At 43.2% G+C, this 15,065-nt stretch overlaps 2 protein-coding genes across 2 annotated transcripts in view; one reads left to right on the forward strand and one right to left on the reverse strand.

Moving 5' to 3' along the window:
• Nucleotides 1-234: 234 nt before the first annotated feature.
• BICD1 (BICD cargo adaptor 1) overlaps nt 235-15,065 on the forward strand; it is a 381,554-nt gene continuing 366,723 nt past the window's right edge. Inside the window, 1 exon segment of the mRNA XM_040438955.1 lies at nt 235-447. Within this exon segment, the coding sequence (XP_040294889.1) occupies nt 235-447 (213 nt within the window).
• LOC121006071 lies at nt 12,868-14,694 on the reverse strand. Its single transcript, XM_040438966.1, has 2 exons — nt 14,184-14,694; nt 12,868-13,989 (listed from the first exon to the last, which is right to left on the reverse strand). The coding sequence occupies exons 1-2, from the start codon at nt 14,228-14,230 to the stop codon at nt 13,182-13,184; spliced, it is 855 nt and encodes a 284-aa protein (XP_040294900.1). The 5' UTR covers nt 14,231-14,694; the 3' UTR covers nt 12,868-13,181.

A 15,065-nucleotide genomic window follows, 5' to 3' on the forward strand; every position in this document is an offset into this window, starting at 1 on the left:
AGAAAAGCCTGGGAAGTGTGTTCAGCAAGGGGTGCACTGCACACACACAGGGCACACACAGGAGGCTGCTGTGGGCATGGGGGGCAGGCTTCTGCGCCTGTGCTTGGCATGATGCTGCAGATCTGATACCCATACAGCAGCCTCCAGCTTCATCTCTGCTCATCCCCCTTCCTCTCTCTTCTCATCCCTCCCCACCCATCTGTCCATCCAGTCTGACTCCCAACACAAGGGACTATGGCTGCTGAGGAGGTACTGCAGACAGTGGAGGATTACAAGGCTGAGATTGAGAGACTGACCAAGGAGCTGAGTGAAACCACCCAGGAGAAGATCCAGGCTGCAGAGTATGGGCTGGTGGTGCTGGAGGAGAAGCTCTCATTGAAGCAGCAGTATGATGAACTGGAGGCTGAATATGACACCCTCAAACAGGAGCTGGAGCAACTCAAGGAGGTGAGTGTCTGGCCCTTGGAGGGGGGAGGGTGTCTTAAGAGTAGAGGGGCAAGGGTGTTGGCCAATCCTTTCATAGCTGCAGCTGGGCATATTCTGCCAGTGATGACCCTGCATGTATGCTGGGCATGCACATGTGCCAGTGATGCCTACAGTAGTAGTACAGTGCTGAGGTTGGTGCTCTTTTAAGTACTTGGTACATGGGCAGTAAGGTTTGATAGTTGAAGGTGTAAAAGCCACTGTTGGCAAACCATTGTCACCAGCTGCTCCACACACCATGATCAGACATATGTCATGTGTTATTTGTAAATAAAGTTGACTTTGCTTTGAATTGCGCGTCAAGGAGTAGTAGTCACCGCCTGCTTGTGCATTGTCTGTATATGTGGACACAGGTCCTGCAGCCCAGGCCGTTCATATACAATTACACCTACTCTTAAACTTCTTTCATCAGAAGCATCACATTCTCCTGACGTGACTGACTATGGCGCCACATGCAACATTATTCAGAATCCCCCCTCCCCACGGTACCAAAGAAGTGACTATTGTGTCACCGCCCACATCTATATTAGATTGCAAGCTCTAAAGACAAGACCATGAACTAACCTGATTACAAAGACGTATTATAATATATTTACCATATTGCTACATATCCACAAAGGGGGTCATTTATAAGGCTAGTGTAAAATAGAACTGGCTTAGTTGCCCATAGCAACCAACCAGATTCTATCTTTCATTTTTCATAGGATCTGTCGAAAATGAAAGGTGTAATCTGACTGGTTGCTATGGGCAACTAAGACAGTTCTACTTTACACCAGTCTTATAAATGACCCCCAAAGTTTGTCAGTATAGGTGGTCTATCTATCTATCTATCTATCTATCTATCTATCTATCTATCTATCTATCTATCTATCTATCTATCTATTATCTGTCTACTATCTATCTATCTATCTATTATCTGTCTATCTATCTATTTATCTATCTATCTATCTAATATCTGTCTACTATCTATCTATCTATCAATCTATCTATCTATCTATCTATCTATCTATCTATCTCCTATCTATCATCTATCTATCTATTATATATCTGTCTAATTATCTTTCTAATATATCTTTACTATCTATCTATCTATCTATCTATCTATCTATTATATATCTGTCTAATTATCTTTCTAATATATCTCTACTATCTATCTATCTATCTCATATCTATCTATCTATCTATCTATCTATCTATCTATCTATCTATCTATCTATCTATCTATCTATCTATCTATCTATCTAATATATAATCTATTCTCTATCTATCCATCCATCCATACCTCATGTCTATCTTTCTGTTGGAAGGGTTAATCTGAGTATTTCCGGTTGTGTGGCAGAATGTCCAGGACCTTATTTAATGGCACAAGCCTGTGACAAAGACAAGTACCAGGGAATAGGCGGAAGAATGTGTAGCTGCAGGCCTGGCCTCTCTGCTATTTGCAGTGTCAGCTCCTGCTCTCTTGTTAACTGCAGCCTGGGAGACTTCATCCCTGGTTCTTCTCCACACATCTTTCTCCAGCCTGGGTTCTTGATGAGATGCTCACATGGTGATTAGTGCTATGACCAGTGGTCTGGGGGTCTGGATGGGCAGATTTTGGGCCTGTATGTATACTGCAGTTACTGCTGTGTTACTGTAGTGTATTCACATTACAATACATTGTTGGCACCCTTACACACTACTATGCTGTTCCATATGGTTAGATCCGATATATATGGATGTTCTTGGGGTTACATTACACAGATGTAGAATTTGGGAACTCGTTGGAGCATGTGGTTGCGGAGTAAGTTGGCCCACCCCTGACAGCACTTGGTAGACCCCTTGACTGTGGTGTTGAATGGCCTTTATTGCTCCTGCCACGGATGGCCACAAAGAGCACAACACCATGATATTACCTGTAGCCATACTATGAACATGTTATTTTTAAGGGGATGTTTGCATACGGTCATCCTTTCCTATACTGCAGTCACCCTCCACCAGGGGCGGACTGGGAACTTAAAGTGGCCCTGGAAAAATTCTAAAAGTGGCCCTGATTTGTAGTTGGGTTCAATTTGATGGAAAGCAGGGCCAGTAATACCATATTGTAACATAGTAACATAGTACATCAGGCCGAAAAAAGACATTTGTCCATCCAGTTCGGCCTGTCATCCTACAAGTTGATCCAGAGGAAGGCAAAAAAACCCTGTGAGGTAGAAGCCAATTTTCCTCACTTTAGGGGAATAAAAAATTCCTTCCCGACTCCAATCAGGCAATCAGAATAACTCCCTGGATCAACGACCCCTCTCTAGTAGCTATAGCCTGTAATATTATTACACTCCAGAAATACATCCAGGCCCCTCTTGAATTCCTTTATTGTACTCACCATCACCACCTCCTCAGGCAGAGAGTTCCATAGTCTCACTGCTCTTACCGTAAAGAACCCTTTTCTATGTTTGTGTACAAACCTTCTTTCCTCCAAACGCATAGGATGTCCTCTCGTCACAGTCACAGTCCTGGGGATAAATAGATGATGGGATAGATCTCTGTACTGACCCCTGATATATTTATACATAGTAATTAGATCTCCCCTCAGTCGTCTTTTTTCTAACGTGAATAACCCTAATTTTGATAATCTTTCAGGGTACTGTAGTTGCCCCATTCCAGTTATTACTTTAGTTGCCCTCCTCTGGACCCTCTCCAGCTCTGCTATGTCTGCCTTGTTCACAGGAGCCCAGAACTGTACACAGTACTCCATGTGTGGTCTGACCAGTGATTTGTAAAGTAGTAAGAATATGTTCTCATCACGGGCATCTATGCCCCTTTTGATGCAACCCATTATCTTATTGGCCTTGGCAGAAGCTGCCTGACACTGTTTTTTGCAGCTTAGTTTTCTGTTTATTAAAATTCCTAGATCCTTTTCCATGTCAGTGTTACCGAGTGTTTTACCATTTAGTATGTATGGGTGACTTGCATTATTCCTTCCCATGTGCATAACTTTACATTTGTCAGTGTTAAAACTCATCTGCCACTTATCTGCCCAAGCCTCCAATCTATCCAGATCCCTCTGTAGTAGTATACTGTCCTCTTCAGTGTTAATTACTTTACACAGTTTAGTGTCATCTGCGAAAATTGATATTTTACTATGCAAGCCTTCTACAAGATCATCAATAAATATATTGAAGAGAATAGGGCCCAATACTGACCCCTGAGGTACTCCACTAGTGACAGTGACCCAATCTGAGTATGTACCGTTAATAACCACCCTCTGTTTTCTATCATTGAGCCAGTTACTTACCCACTTACAGACGTTTTCTCCGAGTCCGAGCATTCTCATTTTATATACTAACCTTTTATGCGGTACAGTGTCAAATGCTTTGGAGAAGTCCAGATACACGACATCCATTGATTCGCCGCTGTCAAGTCTAGAACTTACCTCCTCATAGAAACTGATTAAATTAGTTTGACATGACCGATCCCTCACGAAGCCATGCTGATATGGCGTTATTTGCTTATTTCCGTTAAGATGCTCTAACATAGCATCTCTCAGAAAACCTTCAAACAGTTTACCCACAACAGATGTTAAACTTACCGGCCTATAGTTTCCAGGCTCTGTTTTTGGACCCTTTTTGAATATTGGCACCACATTTGCCATGCGCCAATCCTGTGGGACATTCCCTGTCAGTACAGAGTCTGCAAATATCAGAAATAAGGGTCTGGCTATGACATTACTTAATTCCCTTAGTATACGGGGGTGTATGCCATCCGGTCCTGGCGATTTGTCTATTTTGATATTTTTAAGTCGCTGTTGTACTTCTTCCTGGGTCAGACAGGACACTTTTAATGGGGAATTTATTTCAACATTCAGCATTTTATCTGACAGTTTATTTTCCTCAGTGAATACATTGGAGAAAAAAATATTTAACAGCTTTGCTTTCTCCTCGTCGCTCTCTGCGACTCCCCCCTCATTACTCTTTAAAGGGCCGACACCTTCAGATTTATACTTTTTAACATTTATATAATTGAAGAACATTTTAGGGTTAGTTTTACTCTCTTTGGCAATTAATCTCTTGGTCTCTAGTTTGGCCGCTTTTATTTGTTTTTTACATGTTCTGTTTTTTTCCTTATAGTTTTTCCGTGCTTCCGTGCTACCCTCCTGTTTTAGTGTTTTATATGCTTTCTTTTTGTCATTTATTGCTTTCTTTACAGTTCTGTTTATCCACATTGGTTTCTTTTTGTTCCTTAACCTTTTATTCCCATACGGTATGTACCTCTCACAATGAGATTTTAGGATGTTTTTAAAGATATCCCATTTTTTGGCTGTATTTTTATTTTTGAGGACTTTGTCCCAGTTAGTTAGGCCTATGGCCTCTCTTATTAGGCTAAATTTAGCTTTTTTGAAGTTTGGTATTTTTGTTCCTCCCTGTAGAAACGCTCTTTTGAATGATAATTGGAAGGTTATTACTTTATGGTCACTATTTCCCAGGTGTCCCCCAACCTGCACGTCTGTTGTTCTGTCAGGTCTATTGGTTAATATTAAGTCCAGTATGGCCGTCCCTCTAGTCGGGTCCTGAACCAGTTGGGAGAGATAATTGTCTTTGGTTATTGCCAAGAATCTGTTTCCTTTATGACATATACAAGTTTCAGTTTCCCAGTCTATATCTGGGTAGTTGAAGTCCCCCATAATAACCACCTCATTATGATTTGCCGCCTTGTCTATCTCGTTTAGTAGTAGATTTTCTGTGGACTCTGGTATATTAGGTGGTTTATAGTAGACTCCTATTAGTAATTTATTGTTGTTTTTAGCTCCATGTATCTCTACCCACAGTGACTCCACATGTTCATGTCCCTCACTTATATCTTCACGGAGTGTGGGCTTTAGACAAGACTTTACATAAAGGCAGACCCCTCCACCTCTCCGGTTTTGACGATCCTTTCTGAACAGACTGTAACCTTGTACATTAACTGCCCAGTCATAGCTATCATCCAGCCATGTCTCAGTTATTCCCACTATGTCACAGTCCTCCTCACACATCACTAATTCCAGTTCACCAGTTTTATTAGTCAGGCTTCTGGCATTAGTATACATACATTTGAGAGGTTTATGTATATTTTTTACCCTACACCTTTCCTTCTGAACTGTTCTAATCCCTCCTTCCATTCCTCCCCCAGTCCCACTACCTTGCCCCCGGTCTCTATCTGCACTATCTTCCCCTTCTATAGTGTAATTACCCTCCCCCCCAGTCCCTAGTTTAAACACTCCTCCAACCTTCTAGCCATCTTCTTCCCCAACACAGCTGCCCTTCCCCATTGAGGTGCAGCCCGTCCCTACGATAGAGCCTGTAGCCGACAGAGAAGTCGGCCCAGTTCTCCAGGAACCCATACCCCTCCATCCTACACCAGTTCTTGAGCCACTTGTTAATTTCCCTAATCTCCCGCTGCCTTTCTTGTGTGGCCCGTGGTACCAGTAGTATTTCGGAAAATACTACCTTTGAGGTCCTTGCCCTAAGCTTTTGACCTAAATCCCTGAAATCATTTTTAAGGACTCTCCACCTACCCCTAACTTTGTCATTGGTTCCGATATGGACCATGACCGCTGGATCTTCTCCAGCCCCTCCCAGTAATCTGTCAACTCGATCCGCGATATGTCGAACTCTAGCGCCAGGAAGACAGCACACTGTTCGGCGATCACGGTCTTTGTGACAGATTTCCCTATCTGTTCCCCTAATAATTGAGTCTCCCACTACCAGCACCTGTCTGGCCTGCCCTGCTCTCCTGGTCCCCTGCTTACCGGAGCTGACATTCCCCTGACTGGCAGAGGAAGTGTCCGGCTGCGGCAGTGCCGTCCCTGGACTGATATCCCCCTCATCTGCCAAACGTGCAAACTTGTTGGGGTGTGTCAGATCAGGGCTAGCCTCCCTGGCACTCTTCCCTCTACCCCGCTTTCTAACTGTTACCCAGCTAGCTACCTCACTTTCCTCAGCCTCCTCTCTGTCACCCTCCCCCTCATCTACCCCAAAGAGTGCTTGCTCGGTGAGAAGCAAACTTTTTTGCAAATTGTCAATGCCTCTCAGTGTTGCAACTTGCCCATTTAGAGACTCGATTAGCGATTCCAAACGGGTAATTTGCTCACATCTTGAACAAAGATATACACCTTCGAACGGCTGTTCCAGGACTGCATACATCATGCAAGATGTGCACTGGACTGCGTTGTCAATTGTGCAACACATACTAAATGGGGATTAGCAAAAAATACAATACAATGTAGTAATAAGATACAGGCTAATTGCAGTCCCCCACTGAAGACCCTGAATCTAAAGTCACTTAATCTTAAGTCACACACTTACACAACCACACTTAATCAACCACGCGTCGCGGTCAAACTCGCGTTATATATCTGCTTATATTAATATAAATGCAGCTCACTGCACCAGCCTGGTTTGCTTCCCCTCTGGAATCAAAAAGGCACATTATACCACCCAACAGAGTCAAATACTGCAGTCCATCACAAAATACTGCCAGCAGCCCAAAATACATCCCCAAAAACTTCCACTGGCCGGAAGTGAGGAGGGTTCAGGCAGCCTGCTGGGCGTCGGCCCACCTGGAAATTTCCCTGTAAGGTCTATGGCCAATCCGCCCCCTGCCACCCACCCAAAGTGTTGATCAAGGGGCAGAGGAAGCCCCTGTAAGATGACAGAACAGAAGACTCCTATTGTAATTAGCGAATCCACACTGTCTTTTAATTACAATGATGGACCCAGCTCTAGATATGGGCACCATCATAGACAGTAGGTCCCTTCTGTGAGCTAAAAAGGTCGAGAAACTTTTCAACGCAGACTTAAATTCAAGAGTTTATAGCAGGCATCCAAAAACTGCGGCCCTCCAGCTTTTGCAAAACTACAACTCCCAGCATGCCTGAACAGCCTACAGGTATCAGCCTACAGCAGGGCATTGTGGGAGTTGTAGTTTTACAACAGCTGGAGGGCTGTAGTTTGAGGATGCCTGGTTTATAGTGTCGTACAGGTCTAGCAGAGGTGAGTTATTTTATCTTATGCACTTCATCGGCATGTGATTTCTTAGATTTACATAGGACTGCAGGTAAATCTACTAATACATATAAAATGTGACCCTTGATCCATGATAAATTCGGCCTTGTCACATCTGTGTGCCTCTATATTCCAGCCTGTACTCCGTATTCTCTGTATTGGTTCCCTTCTTCAGCTGTTTTGTTTCCTAGGGAAAATGATGTATCAGTGATGCTAATACTAGAGTGGATTTGGCTTGGACAGCGGGTAAACTGAGCAGTGACCTCAGCCTGCGGGATCAGTGGAAGGTCACTGGTATTGTCTGTATGAGCCTGGATTATCAGGGTCCTGCTGCACCACATCACAACAGAGGGCACAGATGTCAAACCTGGATGAAGGTTCATTCAGTCCCTGGGTGTAAAAATAATGAGAAGCCCAATTTTTGTCCCCTAATCTAATGTCTACAGCAAGATTCAACATTAGCATAAGACAAAGAAACTGAATTCCCTGCAGCTCCCCTACCATATTCACTGGACAAAGACGCAAAGCCACTTGTCAAATGACGACCCCTACCCATGTACGCAAGACCCCAAGAGAAGCAGTAAGCACAACATAAATGGAACTAAATTATAACTATTGTTGATTGCTTTGTTTGAATGCTGTACGGAGACCCGCATGGGCTTCGTGGAGGTGAAATTCGTTAAGAACTTCGGCATTCGATTCTATAACTTGAGAACCATTTTAAAACTGCAATTCAAAGTGAGCTTCGGTCACAAGCAGTGTTCCCTCTAAGCCTTGGCAGCTGCTGAGCGGGGTCGGCTTGAAGATGGGCAATGCTTAGTCAAAGGTGGGCGATAGGACAATCAAACAAGAGATAATCGTATATAATTATATCTGTACTGCTGGTATACATGGTTATACATCTTCTTGTATATAGTGATATGGACCATGCTGGTATAACCTGGGCTTCTTCTGTATATAATTATATATGTACAGCTGGTATAAGTAATACATCTTCTTGTATATAGTGGTATTGACCATGCTGGTATAACCTGGGCATCTTCTGTATATAATTATATATGTCCTGCTGGTATACATGGTTAAACATATTCTGGTATATAGTGATATGGATCATGCTGGTATAACCTGGGTGTATCCTGTATATAATTATATACGTACAGCTGGTATAAGTTATACATCTTCTTGTATATAGTGATATGGACCATGCTGGTATAACCTGGGTGTATCCTGTATATAATTATATACGTACAGCTGGTATAAGTTATACATCTTCTTGTATATAGTGATATGGACCATGCTGGTATAACCTGGGTGCCTCCTGTATAATTATATATGTACAGATGGTATAAGTTATGCATCTTGTATATAGTGATCTGGACCATGCTGTTATAACCTGGGTGCCTCCTGTATAATTATATATGTACAGATGGTATAAGTTATATATCTTCTTGTATATAGTGATATGGACCATACTAGTATAACCTGGGTACATCCTGTAAAATGATATATGTACAGATGGTATAAGTTATACGTCTTCTTGCATATAGTGATATGAACCATGCTAGTATAACATGGGCATCTCCTGTATATAATTATATATATGTACAGCAGGTATAAGATATAGATATTAATGAAAAGAATACTCAGGGTCAGGAGGTCAATAGTCGTGGCCCAGTGTATAATTACTCAGAGGTGTCTTTGAATTGTAACTATTGAACTGAGTGTGCCTTGTTGTAGTTATTTAAAACATAACTTTTATTTTATCTATATTTAGAATATTGTGACAATGCTGGTGTTGCACTGCTTTATTGGAAGTGTGTCAGGTGAAGCTAGCAGCTCAGGTCTTATAGTTCAAGCGGCAAATTAATCAGAGGGGTCGCCTTTAAAACAATATTTTAGCAGGTTGCTCGGCCTAGGTTCTATCCCACAGCCGCTGGAACCTCGGATCTATTGCTGCTAAACCCTGACAAGTAAAGTTTCTTCCTCAAAGATGTCCGACGCGTTTCACCACAATGAGTAGTGGTTCTTCAGGGACATAGAATGAAACGCCGGGGCGCCAAGTGCAGTGGCAGCGCTCCCGCACGTATATAAGGCAGTGGCAGCAAACTGGTTCAAAGTGTCTCTTTTTATAGCGTCTCAACCCAGCCCACCTGGTTAATTAACCAATGGTTGCTGGGTGAGTGCTTTTAGAGCACCTCCCCCTAATACGTCATGTCATCCAGGGCAGACGCGCATGTGTATTGGGCCGTTACCTTGAAGCTCGCCCAGTCAGCAGCGCTCTGTCTTAAACCGAAGTGACGTTGGTGGGTGGCGTCTCGATTGCTATGGGGATCTATCACCGCGTCCCCGGCAGGTCCTTGCAGGCTAAAGGTAAAATCACTTGGTACATGCGTCCACAGACGCGAGCAAAGAGATCAACAATCAAAGTTTACATTATGTGTAGTCTGGAGGGTGCACACAAGCACTCACTCCCAGAACTCCCATTCAAACAATTCCAGGATCAGACGATTCCAGGAATAAATACTGTAGGTTTGCAGGATTTAAGGTCCTTGCAGGTCACAGGTTCCTTTGTATATATAGATCACTTGCTACGTTTACAGTAATCCAGAGTGATAGAGGGCAGTAAGATGCTACAGCTTGAGTAACAATTATCGATTAAAGCCCTTGAAGGGGGCAGATTTAAATAAATCTTCTGCCTTCAATACACCCTGGTTTAGCAGAATGCGCAATTTGAGAGATCCAGGCGCATTCTGGCAGGAGCAGATAATGGATTATGGCTAGATATTTACAAAAAAGGCTTATATGAAATGAATTCATTCAAGCCTTGCTGTGTCACAGAATTTAGCCTATATGTCCATTTTGTTTCGGCTCGCAGGATCACCTTGTCCCAATCGCCACTTCTCTTTGGTTTGGGGACATGTTGTATTCCTATAAACTTAAGGCAGCTGGTATTGCCTCCATGGTGTTGTACAATGTGGCGTGCCACTGATGTGTCTTTTTCATTCAAGACATCATTCACGTGGTCCCTTACGCGTCTCCTGAATTCACGTTTTGTCTTGCCCACATAATCTAGTGGGCAAGTACATTGGGCCAGGTACACCACACCAGTAGTGAGACAGTTTATAAAGTCTCTGATGGTGTATTCTTTGTTGTTATGGGAGCATGTGAATGTTTTAGTTTTTTTAATATGGCCACATGCAGTGCAACTGCCACATTTAAAAGTTCCCATGGGTTTTCTAGAGAGTCAGTTTCCTGGTCTCCCTGGTGGTTGAAAATGGCTATTAACCAGTCTGTCTCTCAGACTACGCCCCTTTCTAAAGGTGATCTGTGGGTATGATCCTAGAACCTTATCTAGATCTGGGTCCGCTTTTAGGATATCCCAGTGTCTAGATAGGACACGTTTTATTGCCTGATGTCCACTGTCAAAGTTGCCAATAATCCGGATATTGTTCTGATCCATAGTGCCTATTGATCTCTGTTTTTTAGGGATGAGAAGTTGATCCTGCTTCTCGCTGCACGCAGATTCATAAGCTGTGCGTAGAATTTCATCGGGATAACCTCTCTCCCTAAATCTGACTCTCAAATCTGCTGCCTGTTTTTTGAATGTTTTCATTGTTGGACAATTCCTCCGAAGTCTGAAGTATTGGCCCTTGGGGATTCCCTTGCGTAAAGGGAATGGGTGAGCACTGTCCCAACGGAGGAGGCTGTTGCCAGCAGTGCTTTTACGGTACACAGAGGTGACAATGCTCTGGTTTATTCCTCTTTCGATCAATAAATCAAGAAATGGTAGAGCATTTTTTCCGCATGTTGATGTAAATTTAAGGCCTAGGTCATTGTCATTGATGGTCATAACAAAATCTGCAAAAGATTCCTCCGTACACCTCCATAGGACGAACACGTTATCTATGAACCTCAGCCAAAGAACTACCCTGTCTTGCCACATTTCCAATGCTTCAGACCCTATGTAATTGGCCTCCCACCAGCCCAGGAGTAGATTTGCGCACAAGAACTGTCCATCGCGGTACCCCTGAGCTGGTGGTAGTGGCGGTCGTCAAAGACAAAGTAGTTCTTTGTAAGGCTGAAGTTCAAAAGATCCAGGACAAATTTATTATGTGCTATCAATCTATTGTCACGCATTGATAGATAGTATTCCACCGAATTCAGGCCCAGGTCATGTCTGATGGAACTATAAAACGCCTCGACATCTATGGATGCAAAGATCATTGAGTCATCCAGACAAATGCCATTCAATTTCAAGAGGAGGTCAGAGGTATCTCGTATGTAGGATGGCAATGCTGTAATGAATGGCTGAATGATCCTTTCCACATAGATGCCTACGTTTTGCCCAATACTCCCCATCCCTGATACTATTGGGCGTCCTTTAAGGGGACTAATGCCCTTATGTATTTTGGGTAGGGAGTAAAAAGTAGCCGTGACCGGGTGGTGTGGCAAGAGAAAAGCCATCTCTGCCTCACTGATCAATTTATTTTGAAATCCTTTATTGAGGATATCTTTCAGTTCAAGGAGGTACATAGGGCCAGGGTCTTTTGGTAGGAGTTCATATGACTCTCTATTATTCAAGATGTCTAAACACATTTGTTTGTATTTCCCTGTGTCCATTAGGACTAGATTGCCCCCCTGTTCTGATTCTGGTTCTGATCCAATAGTCAGGCTAGGTTGATGTACTGCTCCGAATCGGTATCAAATGGTAGGCATACGTACGCCGATAGAAATCACACACAGACTGTCACAGTGAAGTCAATGCTAGATGTTCCGTTTATTACTCGGGATACAAGGGTTTATATAGAGCAAAAGGGGAACTTTATGACTCAGCTAATTGATCTCATTGTCACATTATTTAACCAATGGTCACATATGACACGTATCACGTATCACATCACAATAGCAGAAGTCAGAAGTGTTTAGTAAGGGATTAGTAAGGGAGTTGGCAGTTTGGTCAGGGGCCATTTTGTTAAGCAAACTGTTAGTTATAATACAAGCAAGTATACATTTAATATATATGATTCCACAACAGTCCCCCCTTATAGACTTGATTGTAGACTTTCCCTAAACCTAGTGAATCCACAGTGAATACCATTCGTATCCTCTTCACCGACAGTGGCGACAGCCTATCCCTTGTGGATAAGCTCCCGGTTAAGCAGACTTCTGATAATACCCTGGTATTCATCTGTCCCTAGTCCTCATGTCTTGGATATTCAGTCTTGGGTGGAGGAGGTACATCAGCTGGAGATGGAGAAGGCGGAGGTGTCGGAAATGGAGGGATCTTATCCATATCATCTACTGCACTAGCCATTTGTTCATAGAGGAGCAGTATGGGTTCTTCAGCAGTCTTCTTCTTCCGGGTGATGCGGTTAATGCAAGAAACAACAACTTTGATCAGTATGTAGATTATCAGTAATATTAGGGCTATCTGTAATATCCCCTGAATTATTACCATCAGCCATCCACCAATTCCCTTGAACCAGTTACTGGGATTAAGGAATGAGAAAGTGTCAGACCACCATGTTGATTTATCTGCTCTATGAGCCTCTAACCATTTATCACGTATCTCACTCATCTTTTCCAAACCTGCTTTCACTTGTAGATTACCTTGTGGATCGATATAATGGCAGCATGCAGTGCCTACTATCTGGCACATACCTCCATCCTTCGCAGTCAAATAGTCTTGGTTACTATGATAAGCTGATTCTGGACAATATCAGATGTGTTCAGCAGTTTCATTATCTCCCAAATCTGATCATCTAAATAGTCAGTAGCCATTACTAGTTTGTCATACGTTTGCATAATCATAGGATAGATAAACAGGGTACTAAAGAATTTGTTGGCATCACTCATTTCCACAAGATGGGGTTTTCCATTTGGTCTAGGAATGTTGTCTGCAGCTCTTTTATATAAGGTGTGCTTGGGGATAACATTGACATTCAGGTTTTCATAGGGCAGTATAAATGTGGCTGGCGTGAGCCTAGCAATTGTACACAAACCATTGAAATCCGGAGGAAGCCATTTATATTCCCTGTGTCCACATACTATGTATTTGTTTTCTGGAACAGAGACCACTGTACTATTGAACAAACGAGTGATTAAGTAGGCTAATACGACACCTTCTGCTAGTTTTTGACCTTCTTTTTGACCCTCTGTGGTGTTACTAGTTATCCCTGTTACCAGGTCACCTATACTGCGGCGGGCGCAGGCTAGATAACCTCTTGCTCCAGCATATATGCCAATGCACTGTACTGGACTGTCCGGGTTGGAATCATTACAGCCTGATTTGTTATGGGAACTAAAGACCATACCTTGGGTCTGTACCTGTAGATAGTGACAGTGGGTCCAATTTGGAAAGCAGGATACATTGCTCCACATATTGTCATTCCAGAGCATATTGCTATATTCAGCTGAGGGTCCGGTTCTGTTTATCATTAGCCATGGGGACCCATCCCATGCTACCACCATTAGGGAAGCTTTCCTGTTGCCATCTTTAGAATTTACCTCATTTATATTAGAAAGGAAGATAGCTGATCCTGCCAAAACTTTTAACTCTAGAAGGGTTAGGGGCACAGCTAAATAAGGCATAGCCCTAGCATTTACTGGGCCATGTGTACATATCCAACAATCTTTTAGTGGGGAGGTGGTGTCAGAGTCACCTTCCTTCAGGCTCTCATACAACACCTGATGATGTTTGACAAACTTATTGTCCCACCCGTCATCCTTTCCTGGGGGAGGTGTGTATGCACTAGTGAGTGTTAATAGTGCTAACAGACAGAAGGAAATCATTTTATTAGCTCTGGATCTGGCGGGTTCCTTATCCTTTTGCAGTGGGAGGCGTGGATCCAGGTGGATCTTCCTTCGAGCTTTACAGAAGTCGGAGTGGTCAGTAGTACTTGCTAGGGCCCCTCGAAGCGTGGTTCTAGGGTACTTCTGACCTGTTTCTTGACCACTACCCACTCTCCTGGTTTCAGAGTGTGGCTGCCTTCTAGTGAGTCAGGATCTGGAATGGAAGAAGAGACTTGTGCATGGATGTTAGACAACTGTTTGCTCAAAGCTATCACATACTTTGCAATAGATTCATAATGCATTTGCAATTGTTGTGGGAAGTACAGCCCCATCCGAGGTCCTGACCCAAACAATATCTCATGTGGAGACAGCTTGTGGGGAGGTTTGGGAGTGTGCCTGACTGAAAAGAGTGATATTGGTAAACACTGAACCCAGTTGAGCCCTCTTTCCCTAGTCATCTTTAGCATTTTTGACTTTAATACCCCATTCAGTCTTTCGACCTTGCCACTACTTTGGGGTCTGTAGGGGGTGTGGAATGCCAGATGTGACCCTATTATCTTCCAGACCTCTTGGGTTAGGTTAGCAGTGAATGCTGGGCCCTGATCACTCTCAATGACCTCAGGTACCCCCTACCTACAGACAGTTTCCTGTATCAATTTCTTAGCAGTAGTTGTGGCTGTCTGATTTCGGCCGGGGTAGGCTTCTGGCCACCCAGAGAACATGTCTACCACTACTAGCACATATTGAAACCCTTGGCACATTGGCATC

Source organism: Bufo bufo, chromosome 1 (genome assembly GCF_905171765.1).
Source record: "Bufo bufo chromosome 1, aBufBuf1.1, whole genome shotgun sequence".
NCBI lineage: Eukaryota > Metazoa > Chordata > Amphibia > Anura > Bufonidae > Bufo > Bufo bufo.